The sequence below is a fragment of the Anarrhichthys ocellatus genome, unplaced genomic scaffold, assembly GCF_004355925.1.
Source record: "Anarrhichthys ocellatus isolate YVR2014 unplaced genomic scaffold, GSC_Weel_1.0 scaffold46, whole genome shotgun sequence".
NCBI lineage: Eukaryota > Metazoa > Chordata > Actinopteri > Perciformes > Anarhichadidae > Anarrhichthys > Anarrhichthys ocellatus.
This window is the reverse complement of record NW_022280076.1, coordinates 59,121-80,549: the sequence shown is the minus strand read 5'-3', so window position 1 is coordinate 80,549 and position 21,429 is coordinate 59,121. Positions and strand designations below refer to the sequence as shown.

The 21,429-nt window shown below is 41.1% G+C and overlaps 1 protein-coding gene across 1 annotated transcript in view; it reads left to right on the top strand.

Moving 5' to 3' along the window:
* Positions 1–2,171: 2,171 nt before the first annotated feature.
* Positions 2,172–21,429, top strand: part of mcama (melanoma cell adhesion molecule a) — a 43,422-nt gene continuing 24,164 nt past the window's right edge. Inside the window, exon 1 of the mRNA XM_031869081.1 lies at positions 2,172–2,358. Within this exon, the coding sequence (XP_031724941.1) occupies positions 2,295–2,358 (64 nt within the window). The 5' untranslated portion in view covers positions 2,172–2,294. The remainder of the gene's footprint in view (positions 2,359–21,429) is intronic.

Sequence of the window (21,429 nt, the reverse complement as noted above, 5' to 3'; positions counted from 1 at the left end):
TATATATATATATATATATATATATATTTTGGAGATATAAATGAATAAAAACTAAGCAAAGGCATGTCCACATATCTTTAGTCCAAAGGGAGAGAGCTCCAGAAGTGTAGAAGCCTTTACACGCTGGACCAACTGTTGAAACAGGTCTGCAGTAGCTGCAATGCACTGTTTGGATGTTGAAGAATACTAACTATAGATGTAAAACAATGTAGACAAAAATGGAAGTAACCCATTTAAAAAAGAAATTGTCATAATTGTACTTACAGCGATAATTTGGCATTTTAGGAAAAGCTTATTTGCTTTTCTGCCTGAAGCTGAACTAGATGAGATTGATATCACTCATTTTTGCAGGATTATGAAGCCGCAGCCAGTTATCTTAGCACAAAGAGAGGAATGCACCAAGTCTGGCTCTGTCTGAAAGTAACAAAATTTGCCAGCAGCACCTCCAAATCCCGCTAATTAAAAGCTTATACTTCCCATTTCACTATTTTTGTCTGACTATATCTTGGTCGGCTGCAGAACTAGCCGTTTACCCCCGTTTCCAGTCTTTATGCTAAGCTACAGTGGTGAAACATAACAAAGTAAATTAAGTCAAGTACTGTACTTAAAGGGACAGTCCGCCACTAAATCAAAAATACACATTTTTTCCATCTTGCCCGTTCTATTTACCAATCTACATCGTTTTTGTGTAAGTTGCCTAGTTTAGGAGGTATCAGCCGTAGAGATGTCTGCCTTCTCTGCAATATAATGGGACTGTATGGCATTTGGCTTGTGGTGCTCAAAGCACCAACAGCCGAACCCCAATTCCAGCTCCTTCCAGGGAGCGAACGTTTGAGTGCTGAGGAAACCTTGATTCATCAAAGTTGTTCCTCAGATGGAAAACTCAATCTTCAATCGTCACTCACAGTTAAGAGCAACATAGTGTCCCAGCTATTGATGGAGTGTTTCCGACTTCTCTAAAATCTAGGGTTCGTATACCTCCCTCACTATTATTTGGACGTCCTGCATTAGCTCACCGAGAGGCACGAGGAAGATCGGGTGACATGATCACCTTTGCTAACACAAACAAGTCACTTGACCTGGACATCAACCCCAGTTCTCTTAACTTCATGCCTTAAGTCATCCCCTCAGGACAACCTCGGTCATGAACCTATGTTCTGCCGATCTGTTAAATGGGTTGCTGATCTATTAATCCAAACAACTGAATTAATTTAGGTAATTCCCGTATTACCTGCCATCTGCGTCCGCTTGGCCTTCTCGGTACTTTCCATCCATCCCATTTCTTCTCCTGGTTCTCTGTTTTCTCAGAGCCTTTATCAAGGCTGTTGTTTGGCCTTCTCTTACAGGAGCGTCAAGGCCCCCTGAATCTAGCATCGATGTCTGTTAAATCTGGGCTCTATATTGGCGTGCAACGTTTGTCTTTTATTTTTCATGCAACATTCTACTTTTACATCACTACATATATCTGACAGCTTTAGATAGTTACTTTACAAATTCAGATTTTTGAGCGCAAAACACAAAAGGTTTATAGAATGTTTTGTTCAAACGATTGGTTTATAGTTTAGTTTATATAATACAGTTTATACAAGTACATCTAAAATGTCTAGTCGATTAATCAATTAGCCGCTTGACAGAAAATGTATTGGCAATTATTTTGATGATATGTCATTTTTAAAACATTTTTTTAATGGTTTCAGCTTCACAAATGTGAAGATTTGATCTGAATGCTTGCCCCCACCACTGCTAAGCAGTACTAACTGTCTGCTGGCTGTAAATGTGTGACCTTTTTTTATCAATCTCATCTAAAGAGCATTATAAGCATATTTCCCCAAAATGTAGTGCAGTACGTTGCAATTGAATTTCAGGCCCATGTGTAAATGGATTTATCACTTTCTTCAGCCCCTGTGGAAATGCAAATAGTGTCCCAGCTAAACTGAATTCAGCCATGTGATTTTAGGCTAAAAGGTGTGCAGGAGTGATAAGGTATGCTTGTTATTGTGACCTTGAGGGCTTTCTAACCCAAGGAAGAAAAAAAAAACTGTCTGTGTGAATTAGGAGTTGGAAGTAGCAGAAGAAAACACTGATAAGCTGCTTCTGCCACACATAACGCCTCCACAATAGGAGGACCCCGCCAGACTGAGACTTTAATTGAGCTCCCTCCCTCCTCTCCTCCTCCTCCTCCTCCTATCCTCTCTCCTGGGCTGCTGCTGCTGCTGCTGGTTTCAACTTCTCGTCTACACACCACTTCAGATTATTTCGGTGCTGGATACGACGAGCAGCTTTTATACAAGAACATGGCTCTCCTGCGCGCAACACTTCCAACCTTGTTTCTTCACCTCTGCCTCCTCAACTGGAGCGGTGAGTTCAAACCGAAATTAAACACGCCATTTTTATTTTTAAAAAGCGGACAAGTTTTGAGTTAAGGTGTTACAGCCGTTGAGTTTGAATGAAATAACAACGTGTGCCTTTTTTCTGACATTTTCAAAAGATTTTCAAGTTAAATAACTAGAGCACCGTTTTCTATATATGTGTGTTTTTGTTGTGGTTAATTAGCAGTTCGCCTATTAGTGAGTCCTGGCGTCGTGAGTGAATTTGAAGGCTTAATTACCTATAACGTGAGTGGAATGAGCGCATGTTGAATTTGTGTGGGTTTCCACTAATTTGAGACTTTGCCCCACATTTTAGTCCTCATTTTCAGTTGTTTTCAGTCGAAAGTCTCGGGAGTCGTAAAGTAAATAAAGGTGTAATAAATTACTGCGTAATTAACGGACCAATTAACCCACCAATGCATAGCTGCGCTGTACGTTTGAGCATACAAACGCACGTGACTGGTGTTTTTTTTATTATTTTAAAGGTTTGTGTCATGAACTGTTGTGCGACAGAGTCTGGGTAAGTTATTAAAGGTTTAACAAGACTGCTGTAAAAAAAAAACATCTAAAGAACCACAGACCGCAGGGCCAAACTTGGTTCTCTCTGCAGGACATGCTTAGGTTCGAGTCTTTGTTATTCATCAGCCAGAACCTGCCAGTAATAGCAATGTGATGAGAAGAGGCGGGTTTCTAGGCAGGACAGAGCAGTGTGGAAAGGAGAACCAGTCTGAGGTCACGTTAAGATTGTGGATATGTTTCCCCTCAAGGAGTTTTAAGGGTCAGGAGTTGTATATTGAATAGTTTCTTAAATAATTTGAAGATACTGGCTTGATTAAAGAGCCAGTGTGTAGTATTTTGGGTGATGCATTAACTTGCCATCAGTGTATAATCACCTGAAACTAAGAATCATGTTTGTCTAGAATAAACCCTTCATATCTACATGGGGATCGGGTCCATTTAACGGAGTCAGCCGTGTTGCACAGCCACGTTTCTACAGCAGCCCAGAACAGACAAACCAAACAATGGCTCTAACCTGAAGTCCACCGTGGTTGTCCGATACGCTTGTATAGCTGCGGTAACGTGAGCCACAGTGTTCAAAACTGTGATACCATCAGCCGTCGCCTGACTTCTGTTGTCCCTAAAGTAGTGTTGTTGGGGTTAGGTTTGCCTCTGAGCGAGGCCAATGGCTTTCCCAACATTTTGCACGAGGCGGCTCACATTATCGCAGTTTTAGAAAGCGAGGACTGAGCAGAGGGGTATTCAGGTGTTTGCAATCTGCAACCACCACACTAGATGCCACCAAATACTACACACTGTCCCTTAACAGTGAGAACCGTGTGTCCTAGTCTCCGAGAACCCACGGTCACATCCTCAAATGTCTTGTTTTTTCAGACCTAAACTCCCAAAATCCAAATAAATCCAATGATGTAAAACAGAGAATGCGGTAAGTCTTCACAGTTGAGGAGCTGGAACCTTTGATTGATTGAACTGATTAATCGACTAATTGTTCCAACTCAACTAAATATAGTTAATGGCAAAGAAACGGAAGATAAGGAAACGTTAAGGGTTTAGGCTATTGCGTATTACTGTCGGCTAATTGGAACTGAGACAATTAGTCAAACAACAGATTAGTGGGTTAACAGAAAATTAATTGGATGTACAAAATTTGATTTTTTTAAATCTTTAATCAATTTTGAGAATATTAAAACTAAGAATTATGTGAATCTGTTTCTTCCCCGCTGCTACTCTTAAAGGCTGACATGACGATAGATTACCTACAGACAGAATTAAATGTAAACCTTCTTCTCCATGTAGCATCTCGCAACAGGACAACACTCGCTGTGTCCCGACTGTAAACCTCTTTTTCTCTTAAATCCCTGTTTTTTTCCCCTCCATCAGCCTTGTCTTAATTGGGTTACCGCTATTTAATCCTCATCTCCCCTGGACCTCCTCTGGAGACGGAGAAAAGCTGTCTGTTTTTGGATTAGGTTGTTGGTTAGTGATAGAGACCCCAGTCCTCTAAAGAGCTTCCAAACAAGGCTCTGTCAAAACTGACCAGCTCCCTAATGGACCTTGAAGGGCACTTACTCGAATACAATTTGTGGCTAAAAGCATCTCTCCTGCATGGAAATGAACCCATCCTGAGTATGACAAAAAAAACTCTTAACATGTCCCATAGCTGATGCATTGTACACTCACATCCTTATTGATCTCACAGACCAGTGTTCATCAGTATGATGGGCATGTTGTGTTACAGGAATGGCCAAGTGATCCGGGCAGTGTGGTTATGCAGTAAATCAGAGCAGTGGCAGAGCTTTTATGAGGACATTTACACTACAGAAAGTAGATACACATGCCTTTATGGAATACACAAGGTTTTATCCTTCAGTGCATTTCAAAGCTCTGATCCTTTTTCTGTTCAAAACTGCGTTCCCAAAATGGTACGATAAAAGTGAAACGTATGTATCTATCTCAAACGATTCAATAAATATCTAGATACATGATTCTCAATCTGATGCAAGAATGATGCAGATACATTTGTAATGACACACAAAAACACCTCAAGTCTGCTGCATTTGTTGTTTTTTAGTACAAAAAGTAGTCAATCAGAAATACCCCAGGAAATTCTGTCTACTGTCACAGCAACAACCTGTGACATGGGCAGTGATACTTTAGGTAACTTATAGTTGTTAGAGTAGTGTTTCACCGAAATACTGCCAACTTGCAACATTTAAATAAAACAGCTTATGGCCTAATTGCCTTTTTAAAGGTTGATATTTTAAAGTGTCCTCCTTATTGTCAGTAAATCCCATTAAAAGCCCCAAATCAGCATTTAATTGGTTCTATTAAGAAGTGTTGTGTATGTAAAGCCTGATGTATCTAAGCAATTTGTGCCCAACTAACAAAAACACATCAGTGAGTCACACTGTTGCACTGGGTGACATCTTCCTTTATTAACAGGAACTTGGGATGTTACGATACCAGACATTTAGTAGTTGATAGTAATATCAGTGAAATTCCACAATTCTCAATACCCATTCGATACCACTGTTAAGATTAAAAACGATAAACATTTGGTGCTAGTGTTACAGGTCAGAAGTTTACTTTTACTACTATTGGACTATTCAAAAACTCTCTCTTGAACATTGTACATGCAGCCATTTAAAATAACATTTTTCAATAACCAAATCATATTTTCAATGCGGCTGAAATCAATGTCAGTGTCTGCTCTGGTTGTTGGTTAGGAATGCGCCTTGCAAACCCATTGTGTGGTGTAATAAATGAAATGCTTATCCATTAAGTGGTATCTTTAGGGTGCAAGTTTTGTTACATTGATAGTTCCAATCCTCAGTTCAAAAGGCAAAATTGATTGAAAATCGATGGCTCTAATAATCCATCACAAGCTAGTCCAACTGCCCAATCTTTGTCCGTTGTCTATGTAATACTTATTTGGTTTGGGCACTATGCTTATAGACCAAATGGATCAATCGATATCCATATTGTTGTGTGACACACTCTAGTTACTTTTGACTCCATCCTACTTACACTATCCTGCGGCCACATACACTATAACACCAAATATGGATTAATCAGCTGCTGAAAATATTCCCGAACAAATGCACTTTTTACTCCAGTTTGAGTAACTGAAAACTACAATGCCCAGCTGTTTTAGTGAAGCCTCTAAAAGACAACTCACTTCCTCCTTGATGGAGAGCTCTCTGATTCTTACTGAAGTTGTTTTTATGTTCTTGTCAAGTGTGTGGAGTTGTTTGCTGTCGAACTTATGCACAGAGTGCATAGTTTCTTTGATGATGGAATACACAATTGATGCGGTTGTTGTTAAAAAAATATGTAACATTGTTAATTACTGTGACAGAATATGAATCCTCAACAATCGTGATAATAGATTAATCATTCATGTCATTTATCAAGCAAAAAGGCCAAACCACATCTGGTTTCAGTTGCTCAAATGTGAGAATTTGCTGCTTCATATATCATCTATTAAATATCTTTGCGTGTTTTGACAATTTCTTTTGACATTTGAGTATTTGATTAGAAATAATGGTCCAATTATAAACCATGAGAATAAACACTCAAATGTTTAGCTTTTTCAAAATATGCTGTGACTGTTCTAGTTGAGCAATTCATTAAATTCTTGTGATTTACATAGACCTATTGATATTCTTGAATGATATTCAGAACAATACATTTAATTAAATGGAAACCCTCAAACTACCAATCTAATAATTGAGATATTCAAATTGTTTTTGACCACAAGGTCAAACTGCCTGAAGACGAAACTACACTTCAATATGCAAATACATTTGTGGAGCTATAAGTGTGATGAAAACCAAGTTTACATAGACTATCCAAAACTGTCAATTTATGAAAGTTTAGTCCGATTCTTTTATCTCCTTCCCTCATTCTGTGATCAGATTATTTATATACACATGCATTATATTAAGGAAGACTTCCTGCTTGGCTGTGAGTGTTAAGACATCGTCATCAATCATTCATTATTAGCCAGATAAGAAATGTTTTCGTATTAAGTAAAGTAGTGACGTATCGGAACATGAGTGATAACGGTATCCCAGTGAGTCGACCTCCTCGTGTAAATAATGGCTGCTCTCCCTGACCTCTCCTTCAGCCAGAGAATACCTTCACTCTGTTGCGGGGCTCGTTTGCATGCAGCAGGAAGTGTGCAGCTGTTGGCTGCAGTTGTTCATGTGTGGATTAGTGCGTTTGGCTGAGTGATAGCCAGGCAGGACAGCCATATAATCTAATGTATTGGCTCATTGTTTTCATTAAAGAGAGTGTGCCGTTTGATCCCTGTGGCATTATACTGGTGCCTCGCTGTGGCATTAGGCATATGTGAGCTAATTCCACTAACATGTATGTCAGCACGGTGAACAATCAAATAGCGTGCGTCCTATTGAGTTAACTGTTCAGTAGATTCACTGATTATTTAAGCTAGTGAGCTTTTGTCTCCACGTTCGAACCAGACTTAAAAAAAAACCAGGCAAGGGTTCACATCCTTCGTCCCATGTGTTGTTAGCTTTAGGCTGTTAAAGCACTTGGTTATGGAAAGATGTTTTTTTGTTGAATACTGAAAAAGTCAAGGCTACAAGTCAGTACTAACTTCTTCAACACTTAACAATCTTTCACCAACAAAAATTGGATATTGTACAATGAATGTTTATAAAAATGTAAATTGAGGGGCATTGTATTTCCTGCCAAACTAACATATGCACTAATTAAGCAAATGAGTTGTTTATGAATGTGATTTTCAAGAGACGGTCTACGTTGAGGTGTGCACCAACAGAACCGGTTTGATTTAGTCATTGAACAGCGAAAGGATTCAAAGCAGACATTGATTTCTACGAGAGAGTTGTTTGTTGTCGTCCTTTGATTTACAACCCGTGCATGCCCTGAAGATCCAAGACATGTTGTCAAATCAAAGTTGTAGCTGTTTAGCTGGCAGGAGCAGAGCTGAAATCCTCCCTCAAGCCCAAATTGAAGGCTTTTCAGAGGCCTTGCTTGTCTTGCATGTGTAGTGTAACTCTGCAGTGAGTGGATGGTTAATGCTTGAGAGGGGTTTTATATCCAACAGCTGCCTCTGTAGTTTGATCCCTGGCCTTCTGGGAGGGAATTTCTCCCTTTTATCGAGTACCTCTCATGGTGCTGAAGAACTGCCCAAAACGTCCCTGACTGCTGTGCTATTCAGAGCACATCATTCAGCCGAGTGAAAAATCTATAGAGTGAACAGTCCGCCCGAGAGAAGATGGGACGTGTCTCAGGAGCTGGAGATGGCTGTTCTAAGCATACTCAATCAACAAGAGGCATGTAGGAAATGACTCACGAGAGGGAGAAACATCCATGTGCAGTCGGTAGTGACAGAGCGCTGAACTTTTATCTGCAGCTTGAACAATGTATCCAGCGCCAAACTTACGTTTTTTTGTTTTTTTCTTTTGTATTTATTTTTAAAAAGCATTGAAGGTGCTGCAGGCTTTCACATCCGAGTTCTTCCTGGTTGCGCTGGGAGAGTGCTGAGAGGGTTGTTTCTTAAAAGCCTCTTTGAATCCCAAATATTGGATTTGGCTGCACTGCTTGCACTGGATTGATTCTTTTTTATTCAGTATTGTAAAAGCAGTATGATGAATGTAGGGGCATGTTCTTTGCCTGGTTGGAAAGTCCACCAAATATCATTGGGCCATAATATCTATACTTAAAAAAACATTTAGAAACTTGTAAAGTGGACAACCAGTCTGTCTAGGTTGCCTAAATTGTCCCTGAAGTAAATGTAACTTTCCGCCCCTGGCACCAGGCAGTGCATCTGGGGTTTTGTACCATGTTGAATCTGAATCACAGGATCATAAACAGCCTCACACCTAGTGCTACCAGAAAGCAAAACCTATGTAGCAGTTTGAATTAATACTATCCTCACTAACGGCATGCAACTGATAAATTGCCATAAGGCAAGTGTATGATGGGATCAATCTGTCATTGTCCCCTCAGCTGAATCAAACACTCTGTCTCGTGATCAATTTAGTCGTATGTTAAGATCTTTCACCTACGCTCTTCTTCTCTTCAGGTTTTTAGACGACAATAAATCACTTTTAGTGTGTAGGAAAAGCTCGAAAAGATAAGTACATAAGAGGATTGAGTAAACAATGTAAACAGAGAAGCAATCTGGTGGCTGAATGATCATTTATAAGATGAGTGTTTTTTATATTTGCTTTGTTTCCGCTGTAGCAATAGCACCACCAAGTGAAGGTCTTTTGTTGCTCATTATGAGGCTTAATATACTCCCATTTAAATGCACACATGCAGTATAATAAACAATGCATATATTTATGAATGTGATCGTGTAAATGCAACAAGACAGTCCTGTTTGTTTTTGTTCTAAAATAAGACATTCATTGGTACTATTTCAGTCTTGAGCAGTTTTTGGCCATTTGTCTCTAAACTCGTCTCAGGCGAAATCGGCCATCTGTACACGACGTCCCTTCATTTTCAGAAGGCCCATCTGTGGGACACATGGCACTCTCTTGGGCCACTATCCAAGTGTTGGCAGCAGGCCCATCAGTGCCAGAGGGAGAGACAAAAAAAAAAAAAAAAACCTCCAGTATTGCCCTCTTGAGAAGCCTTTCCTTCTTCCTTCCTCCCTCTCCCACTTGTCTGCCTCTCTGGTCTGCAAACAGAGCGAAACCAGCAGCTGCACACACCTGACGCCCAATCCATCGGACATTCTTCTGTGGGGGCAACAAGCAGCGGCTCACGTTACAGAGAAATTGTACACCACAATGGGCTTTGACTCCTTCCCGCCTTTTCTGAGCCGTGCCCCCCCCCCCTCCATCCTGTGTCCACTCACACCTCTCTCATGCCCCCTTATTATTTTTTTCTTCTATTTGAGTGCAGTGGACGGAGCCTGGGAATATTTACTTTGCTCTTGTTGTTGTCAACAGTTCTGACTGAAAGAGCAGGCGCAAACAGGGAAGAGATGTACTCAAATAAACAGTGGGATTAACTTCATTCACGTGTGGTGTGTGGTGCTGCAGCGACAGAGATCACCGTCCTCAGTCTGTTTACATTTTTGAGCAGATCCGTTGTGTAAAATTGAAGTTAATATCTTTTCGGCTTTCTGTCAGTTAATCAAGCGTTGGCACATAAAAGTATACAAACATGAAAAGCCCGTCTTTCTTACAAAGTGGAAGACTTGCATTAGTCTTCCTCTTCCACGCTGATGCAACCCAGATCATACTGGTATATGATATGATGCCGTCATTAAAAGTGAAATTAGCTATGTTTCTTTCTTCTCTAGAGTTGTGTATTTCAACATGGGTGGTCTATAGGGATTGACTTGCTTTTTGGGGACAGCCTCAAGTGGCCATCTGAGGAACTGCAGTTTTTGGCACTTCCGCTTTGGTATCGTTTTTCAGCACCAGAGGTTGCAGATTGGTCTGTGTACGCTTAACATGAAGCCACCGCCTGCAGCTGGTTAGCTTAGCTTAACTTTTACTTTCATGTTAGATGAGAATATTTCCCAAAATGTTAAAATATTCCTTTGAAGAATTGTGACCAAGATATGTAGTGAGTGGACATTTTACAGTTGTAATGAAGTGAAATTCAAAAGTCACCTGCTGAAACTACTGTAACTGAAATGACACTGTTTACTTTACTTTATAAATAAAATTGGTATTTCTACTGCAACTTCTTGGAGCCTGTCGGCTGAAATATATGTAAATATTCAAATATCTATGATTATTTGCCAATAATATCAGCCGTCCAATTTATCACTTGACTTCTAATTTTGACAAGCATGGTCCAAATGGAGCTGGATTACACAGAAATAAGTGAGTAAAGTTACCCATTAATCAGGGAGGCTGTTGAGTTATATTTCGGTGTAAAAGGGTCCGTAGTGGGTGGAAAGCACAGATTCATCTTAAAATCCTGAGGCGTGTGTGTGTAATGTGACCACAGCACTATGTCACTGGTTAGAGATGTCCCGTGTATCTTTCAGTCCGTTCACTTGAAATAGATACGAGATGCGTTTCTTTCTGGAACAATGCAGATGCCACCGACTTGTCAGTATTTGCTCAAGGCTTCCCCTAAAACCCAGTCATTGTCCTGAGGAATTCCAAGTCCTCTGGTTTCTTTTGCTCTTAAGGTTTGTGTCAAACTGCCAAACCAATGTGTCAGTGTCACCGAGAGAATGCCTGAAGAGCCTGCAAAAATAGCTTTAGTGTGGCACCCAGCTCGTCACCAGGAATAAGTTGTCTTGTATATAACAAAACGGGTACATGCAACAGGTAATGTCTATCAATATCCTGACATTTAAGGAGCAAATAGCACAAAGGCATGTTAACACCTGACGGTGAAAGTGATTTATAATGACTGCCACCAAAAATAACTTTTTCCGTCTTTGTTTTTTTTTTTTTTCAACCAAACGCAACTTGAGACTGGATTCTAGTGTTTCCATTCAGCTCCAAAGAAAGTAGTTAGGATAATTGTCTAATTCACAAGCTTTAAACACAATTTGTTTGCTGTTTAATTAGTCTGACATGATTAAAACATGAATATAGATATTAGGGATACAATAATGTAGTATTCTAAAACATTAGCCACCATTAAAGGAAAAAACTCACAATGTTTTGTGCTTTTGTTGTTGTCAAGTTTTGAGGAAAAACCTAAACATTGTTGGATTTGGGTTTTTTATTGGCTTTGTGGACAATAATTAAATATAGATGTACAGAACAACACCAGCCTTACCCTTTGAACAACTGGAAGAATCAAGAATATTTTAATAGTTAATAGGCAATAACGTAACTTTTTGGGTGGCAGTCAGAACACCAAAGTCTCACAATTACGCAAACAAACTAACCGATCGAGGCAGCGGTGGACCAGCAACCCTCTGGGAACCTTGAACATCTGCATCAAATCTCACGGCAGTCCATCCAATAGTTGAGATATCCGAGTGGTGGACCAACAGACGTCGTCATCCTTAGAGCCACACTGCTAGCATGGCAACTGAAAGTTAACTTTTTATTTCATGGAATGCATTTACTATCGCACCACATTACCACAGACGACATCTCATGGTGTCTGGCACTGTGCCAGTCACTTTCCTGTCACAAGAGCTTGCATTCACATCTGTCGTCAAATTAAAACGAAGTCTGTTTAAATCCAGACCGACTTTGATGGTGAAAAGACATCTCGGTGTTCAGCGTGTACATGTGCATATGAATATTCATGACGACCTCGGGTCTAACTAGAGCGGCTTTCATGGCGTTTGCCTCTTGTGCTAATGGCCTGTGCCATGGCGTGGATATGGCATGCATCTGGCATTTTTTCTGATTAGTCTGTTCATTACTATACACCAATCAACCAGCTATAGGTTTGAATTAGCTGTCCTCACTCTCAAATAGGCTGGTTATAACTGAAACTTTTCATATTTTGATGATATTTGCACAGCAGGAATTATCAATACCCAGTTCCTTTAGTTTAAACGCTCAACACAATGTGCTTTTTAAATAACCCTTGTGTGGAGGGAGTGGAGGGGATGTCTGTGTATGATATCATGCCCAGAGCAGGATTAGAGAGTCTTGTGTCAGTGCTGTCTGTAAATGTTATCCCAACCCCCGAAGGCTCCACCATCAGTGCAATGGTACAGGGCCAGGTTTGACTCCGATTTCATGCTTTGTGTGGGACTCCCCTTCTCAGCTGATTCATAGTGCGGGCCTAATTATTTTTTGTCTTTTACTGTTGTGCAGTTGGTGGTTGCGGGGCGTTTGTTTGGCAGATTCCCCAGAGGGCTCGTCTCTTTGTTTAAGTGTCCCAGGAGAAGCAAGAGAGGCAGAAAATAAGCTGGTGGAGGAAAAATCGGCAGCAACTGTTGATCGGACAGTGGAATTTATCTAGGATATCTCCAGACGGTTCTCTGCCTCGCTGTAACACTAGAAGGACTGGAAATATTTATAGTTTTCATTATTGATTTGTTGGCAGATTATGTTCAAATAAAAATAAATGCATTGCTTGGTCCATAGTTCAGTCTATAAGATGTTTAGAAAATAGTGATAAATATACATCACAATGAGAGCCCATGGTGACACTCCAAAACCCAAAGACATTTTAGTTTATTATCAAAACAGGCGAAAAAAGCACCAAATATACAACTTCAACGATGAAACCAGGGAATGTTGGGTGTTTTTGCTTAAAAACGACTTGAAAGATCAATCTGTTGTCTAAATTGTTTACAATTTAAGTTTTTGTCAATCAACTAATTGGTTAATTGACTAATTGTTTCAGCATTTAAGTATAAAAGATTTTTTTTGATATATTTAAGAAGCCAAAGTTCTCAGAAGTCAAATGTTGTTAAACACAAGTAGCATACCAGAACTGTCTTTTGCTAAATAAAATATTCTATAACTTAAATGTCAATCTATAAAATAAAAAGAATAAGTAAACAAGATCGCTGCTCTCTCCAGATCCAGCTGCCAGCAAGTATCACACTTGTGACAGATGGGCTGGCATTTTGGGAAAAACACAGTTTTGAAATTGATATTTTAAACAAGAATGAGAACTTTGTATTTTTGGACTCTGTATGCATTTTGTCCTGCTCCATCCAGCTAGCACAGTGTGGGAGATATTTTAGACAAATGCCTGGCAATCTGAAGAGAGATGAGCTGAATTTGTAATTGGGTAAAGATCAAACAAATAAGTTCCTTTCTAACTGAAAGTCTTGAATATGGATTCCACAGTATGCAGATGGAATAAAGAGAGATTTTCTTCCAAGTAGCTCTTTGCTGATAAGAGTTTTCATGGTGATTTGTTTTGGCCTTAGTTTAGAAAAGTCACAGATCCTGATGTGGGATGTGATTACGGGCTTTGTTCACAGATACGAATCAGACACTGAAGAGTGATGTCCAAGTCACAGACAGGATTTATTAAAGAGCCATGGTGCAGAGTAGACGTTTGGGGCAATTTAGTGGCTGCCAGACACTGCCTGTGTCTGTTGAAGACATGTCCGACGAAAGCTGTAACGTGATCTACCTCTGCAGCTCAGCTCCGGAATCTGCCCTGTGGGGGGCTTCTTCCACAACTGAAATGTCCGAATCAAGACGTGTCAAGGCTCCAAACTAACCCTAACCCAACACTCTCAACCCTCGCTCATTATTTACGTGTATTTCCTGCAGGTAATTAGTTTTTAGTTGTCTATAATTCTTTACGAACACAAAAGTTCTCTGCTGACAATTTAAAAACCATAATGTGATAAAGCTGGACCAAAACCGTGTTTGTTAGGAATTGGCCTATTTTGTTGCTGGAAAACACTCAACCTAATAACAAAAACTTGAATCACAACCAGATGAAGACATCATGCTCACCATGGTGGATTATCTGGCGATGTGGCAGCCAGCGTTATGCTCCAAACTAATTATAATTGGTGTGTTTTTATCACAGGCAGAATGGATCGTGCCACCAAGATAAAATCACGGCACACTTGGATTTTATTTAGAGCTGCAACAACTTATGAATAATCGCTAAGTCGATCGACATCAAATAATTGACATCTATTTTGATAATCGGTTAATTGTTCCTTTAACTGTGTCAGTCCGTTTCTGTCCAATCATACGCAAATATGACATGATTACTACTAATGATTATGACTGAAGGATTAATTAAAATCAAAGCGACATTGCAATGTAAAAGTTTAGTTTTCAAGTTGTAAAAGTTGCAAATGAAGAGTTTTTGTTTTTTTTAATGCTACAGTCTAACCAACCAGAAGGTCGGAAACATCCGGCCCCGTGTGCTTCACGTGCACACACGTTGCCCTACGAACCAAGTACAGATAGCCCTGTGTGGCGTAGATATTTAAGGATAGCCATTTTCCATTTTGGACGCCTTCCTTTTTCTAGTCTCCTTCATGTCAAAGTGTCTCGGAAAGCAGTGAGCAGGACTTGCATGGGGGCTGTTCTGGTGAATTACTGCATGATGCAGCAAATACACACTTTGTAACCGCTAAACTTTGCAGGTTGGCTAGTGTGACTTTTAACTCAACGAAATTTGGAGTAAACCAACATAGTCTTTGTGTCCTGGTAAGTGGTTGTCCTAAATGCACCTCTCAGCTGTGACAGCAGAACAGCAGCAAAACCTCCCAGCATCCCTCAGGGCGAAGACGAGAACATGAATCTTATCTTAGCCGAAGTCTCCCTGTTGTCCTGACATCGGTGGGTGACAGAAGCAGACCCTGGTGTCAGATTGGAGTCATTCAAGGTGGTTTGGGCATTTGGCATGGAAACCACCCATGGAGAGGTTGGACGAGGAGCTGGATGGAGTTGCCGGGGAAACAGATGTCTGTGCTGCTCTGCATGTTGTGAAAATGAGTCGGATCTGGATGAGTGACTAACATTGTTGTGTATTTACTCTACACTGCTACACTGTCAATATGTTGAATGGGAAATTTATAGTTTCTTGTTCTGAAGTGTGTTTTAACCAAATTACTTCATTGCAGTAAGTCTACATTTTAGAGTTATTGCACCATGCTGTAGTACAAAATATCAGTTCCAATAACGAGTGCCGCGTTAACAGCAGCAAAACTGTCAAAACATCCGTTCACACAACTCGTGCAGTATAATCCAATCCATCCAGACTTTATTAATTCAAGGTAACACTGGGTGAGTAACCGATGTACATATGATCATTTTGGAGGTGAAGAATTCCTGTAAGACCGTGGCAGAGGAGGGATTAGCCTGTTTAAGTTGCACAGCATATGTCATACTTATCTAATATGCACTCCTATTGACACAACAGACCCCACCCGGAGTCCCATTTAATAAGTGATGGCTCCTGAGGTGCTGCATAGTCATCACCTGCTTCACTGTGTCTGTTACTGTATACAGTGTCAGCTAGCTACATACATTAAGTCAAAAAAAAAGCTAAGTAAATTAAATTTAGTTTATTTGGAAACCACGTCCAAAAATACCCACGTGTGGTTGTCGGGCAGCTAACCTGGTGAAGAGATCTGTGACTCTGCAAAGCCCCCCCTGTGGGGCCGGAGGAGCCACGTCGCCACGGGCTTCCTCCACCTCCAGCCAGCATGGCATCTGCTGCCCAGCAGAGAACAGGAACAGTGATATCGACAGGCCTGAAAAACACACGCCTGTGCTTGTTAAAGGGGCAAAACACAAAGCAACTAATGGCGGAGGAGCAAGAAATACGGTCATGTTATGTAGTGGTTTAAAGCCTGTTTTCTCTATCTCACCCCCCTACTGGGATTGTCATTTAGATCAGTGATTCTTAATGACTGGGACGCATCCAAGCAGCACTTGTTACCCAGCGGCAAAGACATAATGTGACAACATACATCTCTCACGTCGCGTTGCGTCGCCTCGCCGCCCTCTTCTGCTAGCAGTCTGTACATGATCAATGTCGTGTGAGTTCGTCTCTGACACATTTTTGAGTGCTATATTAGATAGATAATTCTAACCCGGAGCTGGAGAAGAGTGAGTGACACGGAGTGAGAGAGATTAGCTGTCGGCTAAAAGAACAAAATAAAATGTTTGAAATTGCCTCTTACATTAAAGGAGTAATTAACCCAAAACAGTTTTTATATCGTACTCGGCTCCTTAGGCTTTCTATGGTAGGAAGCATATCACCGTAAACAGACTTTGATGTTCTAAAACATCTAAAAAATGTTTTGAAAATTCCTTTGCGGCACGAGCATGTGCACAACAAATTCCTTCATGGGGGGGATAATCTGAAAAGGCTTTGGTTACATAGAAAATAGCATCAGTTGGATCAATTCATCGTTGGGTTTAGTCTTTTAATTGCATTGATTGACGGTAAGAGAAGTATTGACTATCACCAGACATATCCTTTTAACGTTTGTCTGTCTTTTTCTTCCATATTTTGCCATATTAATATGCAGTGAAGTTAGGGGACCTGCAAGAGACAGATTTCAAAAAGCATGGTACAAATCGAAGCAGTAGAGGACGAAATATCCTGACTTCTAAATCCTGGCTCCTACACTTCCCACAATGCCCCCCGGACTGGTCTTTAAAAACTGTCTCCAAGCCCAAGCTGAGAGCCACAAAAGACATCGTACAACTACTTCCACAGGCTGAGTAGTTCCTCCACAGTGAGGAAACTGATCCTCGTGGTTAGAATCAGAAGGGTGCCCCTTTAATACGAGGCAGTCATGCTGTCAAAGGTGCTGACGTGTTCGTAGTGATGAAGACCAAAAAAAAACGAGGTCATACTTTGCAACTTGACTAAACTTGACTTGAACCTACTTCATAACTGTCTAAACTTGAGTGAATAAACTTTATTTCAGGCTCGTATTGCCTCCATGTTGTCTGATCCATCCCTGTGTGTGTTCCTATACAGGCAATCACCTTTAGCCTTTAACACCAGTAAAAGACTATTTGTGATATTTCAATATCCAAAATCTGACGATATCCAGTCTCTTATGATATCGATATATAATCAACGTATTGTGAAGCCCTACCTCAACCTATGTTTAACAGTTTGACAAATTAATGAACACTCGTATCTGCTTATAACTACATCAAAGTGTGTGGTAAACATTTCATAAAAGTACAATTGTTACCATAACCATGAAGGTGAACAATATAATAATGGCTCTATCGTATTATTTTCGGTGCATTGCCATGTTTGGCTCCGGTTCAGTGGGACATCAGGCTCTGTTTGGCTCTAAATGAACTGGCAGCGCTTCATGCACTGGCACGCTATCCATCACTTCCCTTCATTATAGACATCAAAACCTTTTCATATTTGTCTTTTAAGAATCACACAAACTGACTGAACGCACTGCGGTGGTGTGAGAGACTGCTTGGGAAAGTGGAATAAGTTCAATTAGAAGAAGCTCAAACGCACAATGAGCATTTCATTACAGTGAAAACACTGCTTTGATTCCATTAAGCAGGTCAGACCGGAGCACGAGGAACAAACATCAGAAGCCTGTTTACCGACTTTAATAGAATCACGGTTAATAACACTCCGTGTGTACCGTTCCTGAGACTCAGAGCCGCAGTCGTCTCTGCCGTGTGACGGCGGTTAGGAGTTGCCGGGTAATTCTCTCGGTCGTCTTAGCTCACAGATCAAGGCTGCTGGTCTGGATCTTTTGAACTTGACATTTCAAAAGGGAGAAGATAAAGAGATGCTTAAATATCAAATCCTCCCCCACTCCCTCAGCCCTGATATTGGACGCTGTTAAAAGATCAACCGTCTAATCAAAGAGTGTTCTGAGCAGAGGGTTTTCCCGGTGTGCCTGTCTGTGGAAGTTAATTTATACATGTTTCAGCATAAAACTGGGTTATCTCCACTTTAGTCTCATGAGCACTGGTGTGTTATATATGAAACTGTTATCTCTGCCTCAAGTGTTGACTAATACTGAGCCTTTTTGGTCTGTGTGGTAGATGTTTAGTGAGAATGGTGTTAAAATCACTCCACCGGGGACACCGTGGTCCCTCTAAACGGTACTCAACAAGTTACTTCTGGGAAGTTCTGGGAACACCGCAACATCCCCAGAAATACTCAGATTAGGTAAAAAACACAACACAGTCAACGATCAGATTTACAAAAAATCCTGAGGTTAGACGAACTTCTTACAAGGAGAAAACAAAGGCAAGCATTAATATTCTTACCCATATTGTCTGTTGTAAACATCACAGTTTACAGACCAACGTCAAAATCTAACATACTTCTCGTTGTTGTGCACAGTTCTTTTCTGCAAAAGGTGATTATTAGCAATAAATAGTGGTTTAGATATCAGGCTGAACACGTGCTTTGTTTGAAATCGGTCTCGTGTTTTTTTTTTTTTTTTGTCCCTGCTGACTTTGTTGTCCTCAGATCTCACAAATGATGATAAAAACTATGAAAATTGTACTCTTAGTCCCTCCAAAAATTGCGTGTATATGTAGGTTTTTTTTTTAAACAAGGGGAAAACTGCATAATATTGCCATTGCCAGTCGATGAGTACGCCTTGTTGTTTTTTTGTTTATTTCTCTGTGAGCCGTCTCTGCAGTGGTCTCTGGTTGGCAGCACGAGTTGTGGGCAAGATTCAGGCCAGTTGTGAGTGGGATGATCTTTTCTTTTTTTTTTACCAGTATACTGAAAAAATTTAGGAATTTCTTACTTTTCTATCAGCTCCTGAACATGGCATGAGTGGGAGATGGGATAGAGGAAGTGCAAGATTTCTTTTATAGAAGCACAGGTGTGTTTGAGAGGGAAGTCAACAGTCATTGCATTGTGTGTGAGGTCCCAAGATAATACTCTTTTAAGTTACCCCTCCACCTCCTACACTCTCACACACACACACCCCTAGTCACCCTCTGTTTCTCTCTGCTTCGACACTTCTTCCCACAAATCACTTGACAAATGGGTCGCCCACAGGTGCTGATGGAGCACTCCCCTCCCCAGCTGCCCCTGTCCTCCACAGCATGGGAATGGGGGGTGGGGGTGGTACTATTGTTCACAGCTGCTTGTAGCAACGTGAACCCACCTCCTCCGTCCTCCCCCAGACCAGCAGGACACAGTGCCACCCGACGACTGGGAATCCAGTCATAACCACAACCCCGGCTCAAGGTCTTGGCACGTTGTGGCCGAGCAAATAAAACAAGCGGCGGATATTGTCTGCTGAGCCCTGAGAACCGGAGTCTCCCAGTCTACAGATCAAGATAACGTAGGAGCTGAGCTGCCCGCTGCTCTCATATCAAACAATGCAGCTGATTATGAGCTGTGAACACAGATGTGTCGTTGTGTTTGACATTGTGTCTGACCGACGGCGGGCATGGGACTCCGTTGGAGTAAAAGGAGAAAGTGTTTATGACTTGCTGGGGGGCAAGTGCTGTGTTTTGACGTGAAATACAGGCCAAGTTTGTTGTGAAAATACACGTGCTTCAGATGCGTGGGACGTGTCAATAAGGCTGCTGTGAAGGTGAACGTGTTTTGAACCTTTGACTCTCACGGACTGTTTACATGCACACAACGACCCCGGGCTGTGGGGAGAGAACACGATCTAATGCTGAAAACATTGTCTTAAGAATAGATATAAGTGGAGATGAAAATATCTGATTGTGTTTTGTTGATTGTGTCTGCAGAAATTCGATTTTTGCCTCAACTTTTGCTGCAACACAATGCAAAATCATCCGCTGATGCACCGCGTCAGTTTTTGCCGTTTACCTGCCGATCACAGAGACGGAGGATGAAATGATAACTTCCCAGAGTTCCTGTCAAGCTGACGTTCACATGTGCTTTGTTCTCTCCCCTATCCCTCCTCCACTAGTATTCCTCCCCCCCACCCTGCGATGTTTTCCACTCTCCTTAACCTGCGTGTAATTGCCCTCCAACCAGCCTTAGAACGTCTCCAAAGAAAACAAATCATTCACGTAGACACAACATTGACGTCCAGAAGTCTAATCTGATCCTAGAATCTCCTCCTGTGTTTCCTGTGAATCTGCTGCCGAGTGATGGTGCGGATAAAAATCCAGTACGGGATTGCCTTCTCTGACCCACACAAACGTATCGGTGCCTTTCATCTCGCTCTCCTATCAGAACAGCTGTGTGCATGCTCGCTCAAACAGCTTCAGACATGAGTTGGTCCTCGCAAGTGAAACACCTTTTTAGTGAAAAGACTTTTGCATTGATGGTCGTGAGATAAAAGCAGAGTGGCATTATATTGTTAGTGTGAGCACATTTTGCTGTCTATTCAAGTGTTATGTATCTTAGCATACAACTGAATGCATTAAACTGTATTCAAACAACTAAATTAGGTTACGGTTCGTTTGGGTAAAGAGCGGAAACGTAAAAGTCGATCGACCGTAAAAGGATGCGACACTATTTTTATGATCGATTACTCATTTAAGTAAGTTTTCAAGCAGAAATGCCTCAAATTTACTGGTTTTATTTATCCAAAATTTGTGCTTTTGTGGCCTTTCTCAGTCTTATGTAACATTATATTGAATATCTTTGACCTGTTTGTTGGACAGAATAAGAAATTTGAAGATTCCACCTTAACGATAAATGATGAAAACAATTGGCAGGTTGATTGACATTAAAATTCAAAAACAACATGTCATAGTGAGCTGTTGTTCCACCACACGCCAACATGTTATGGATTCTCTGCACTCGATTCTTCCACCTGAATATTTTCCAGGTCCAGCTGGATCTGATCCAGGTTTTTGTCACACCGTCTCTCATCGCTGCCACCACGGTGGGGATCGTACGGTCAGTTGTAGAAACAGGAATGTGGAGACAACAGTCTGTGAGCTGATTGGAGCTCTGCCCATTTTCACACCTGGCTAGTCGCCGGGGAAAGCAGGTGTGGCTATTGGACCGTGGGTTCCAGATGGGTTTAGAATTGACATTATTTTTGAATCATGTAGTCGGTGTGTTTGGGGGCTTTAGTAGGACTGGCCTGGGCACAGGCAGTAGCCTCTCCTCATTAACACAGCACACCTGTGATCACTCCAATATTCTCTTTGAGAGCATTAAGGTTCCCAGCAGGGGATTTGGGGAGGGGGCTGGGGTTCGCCATTTTGAT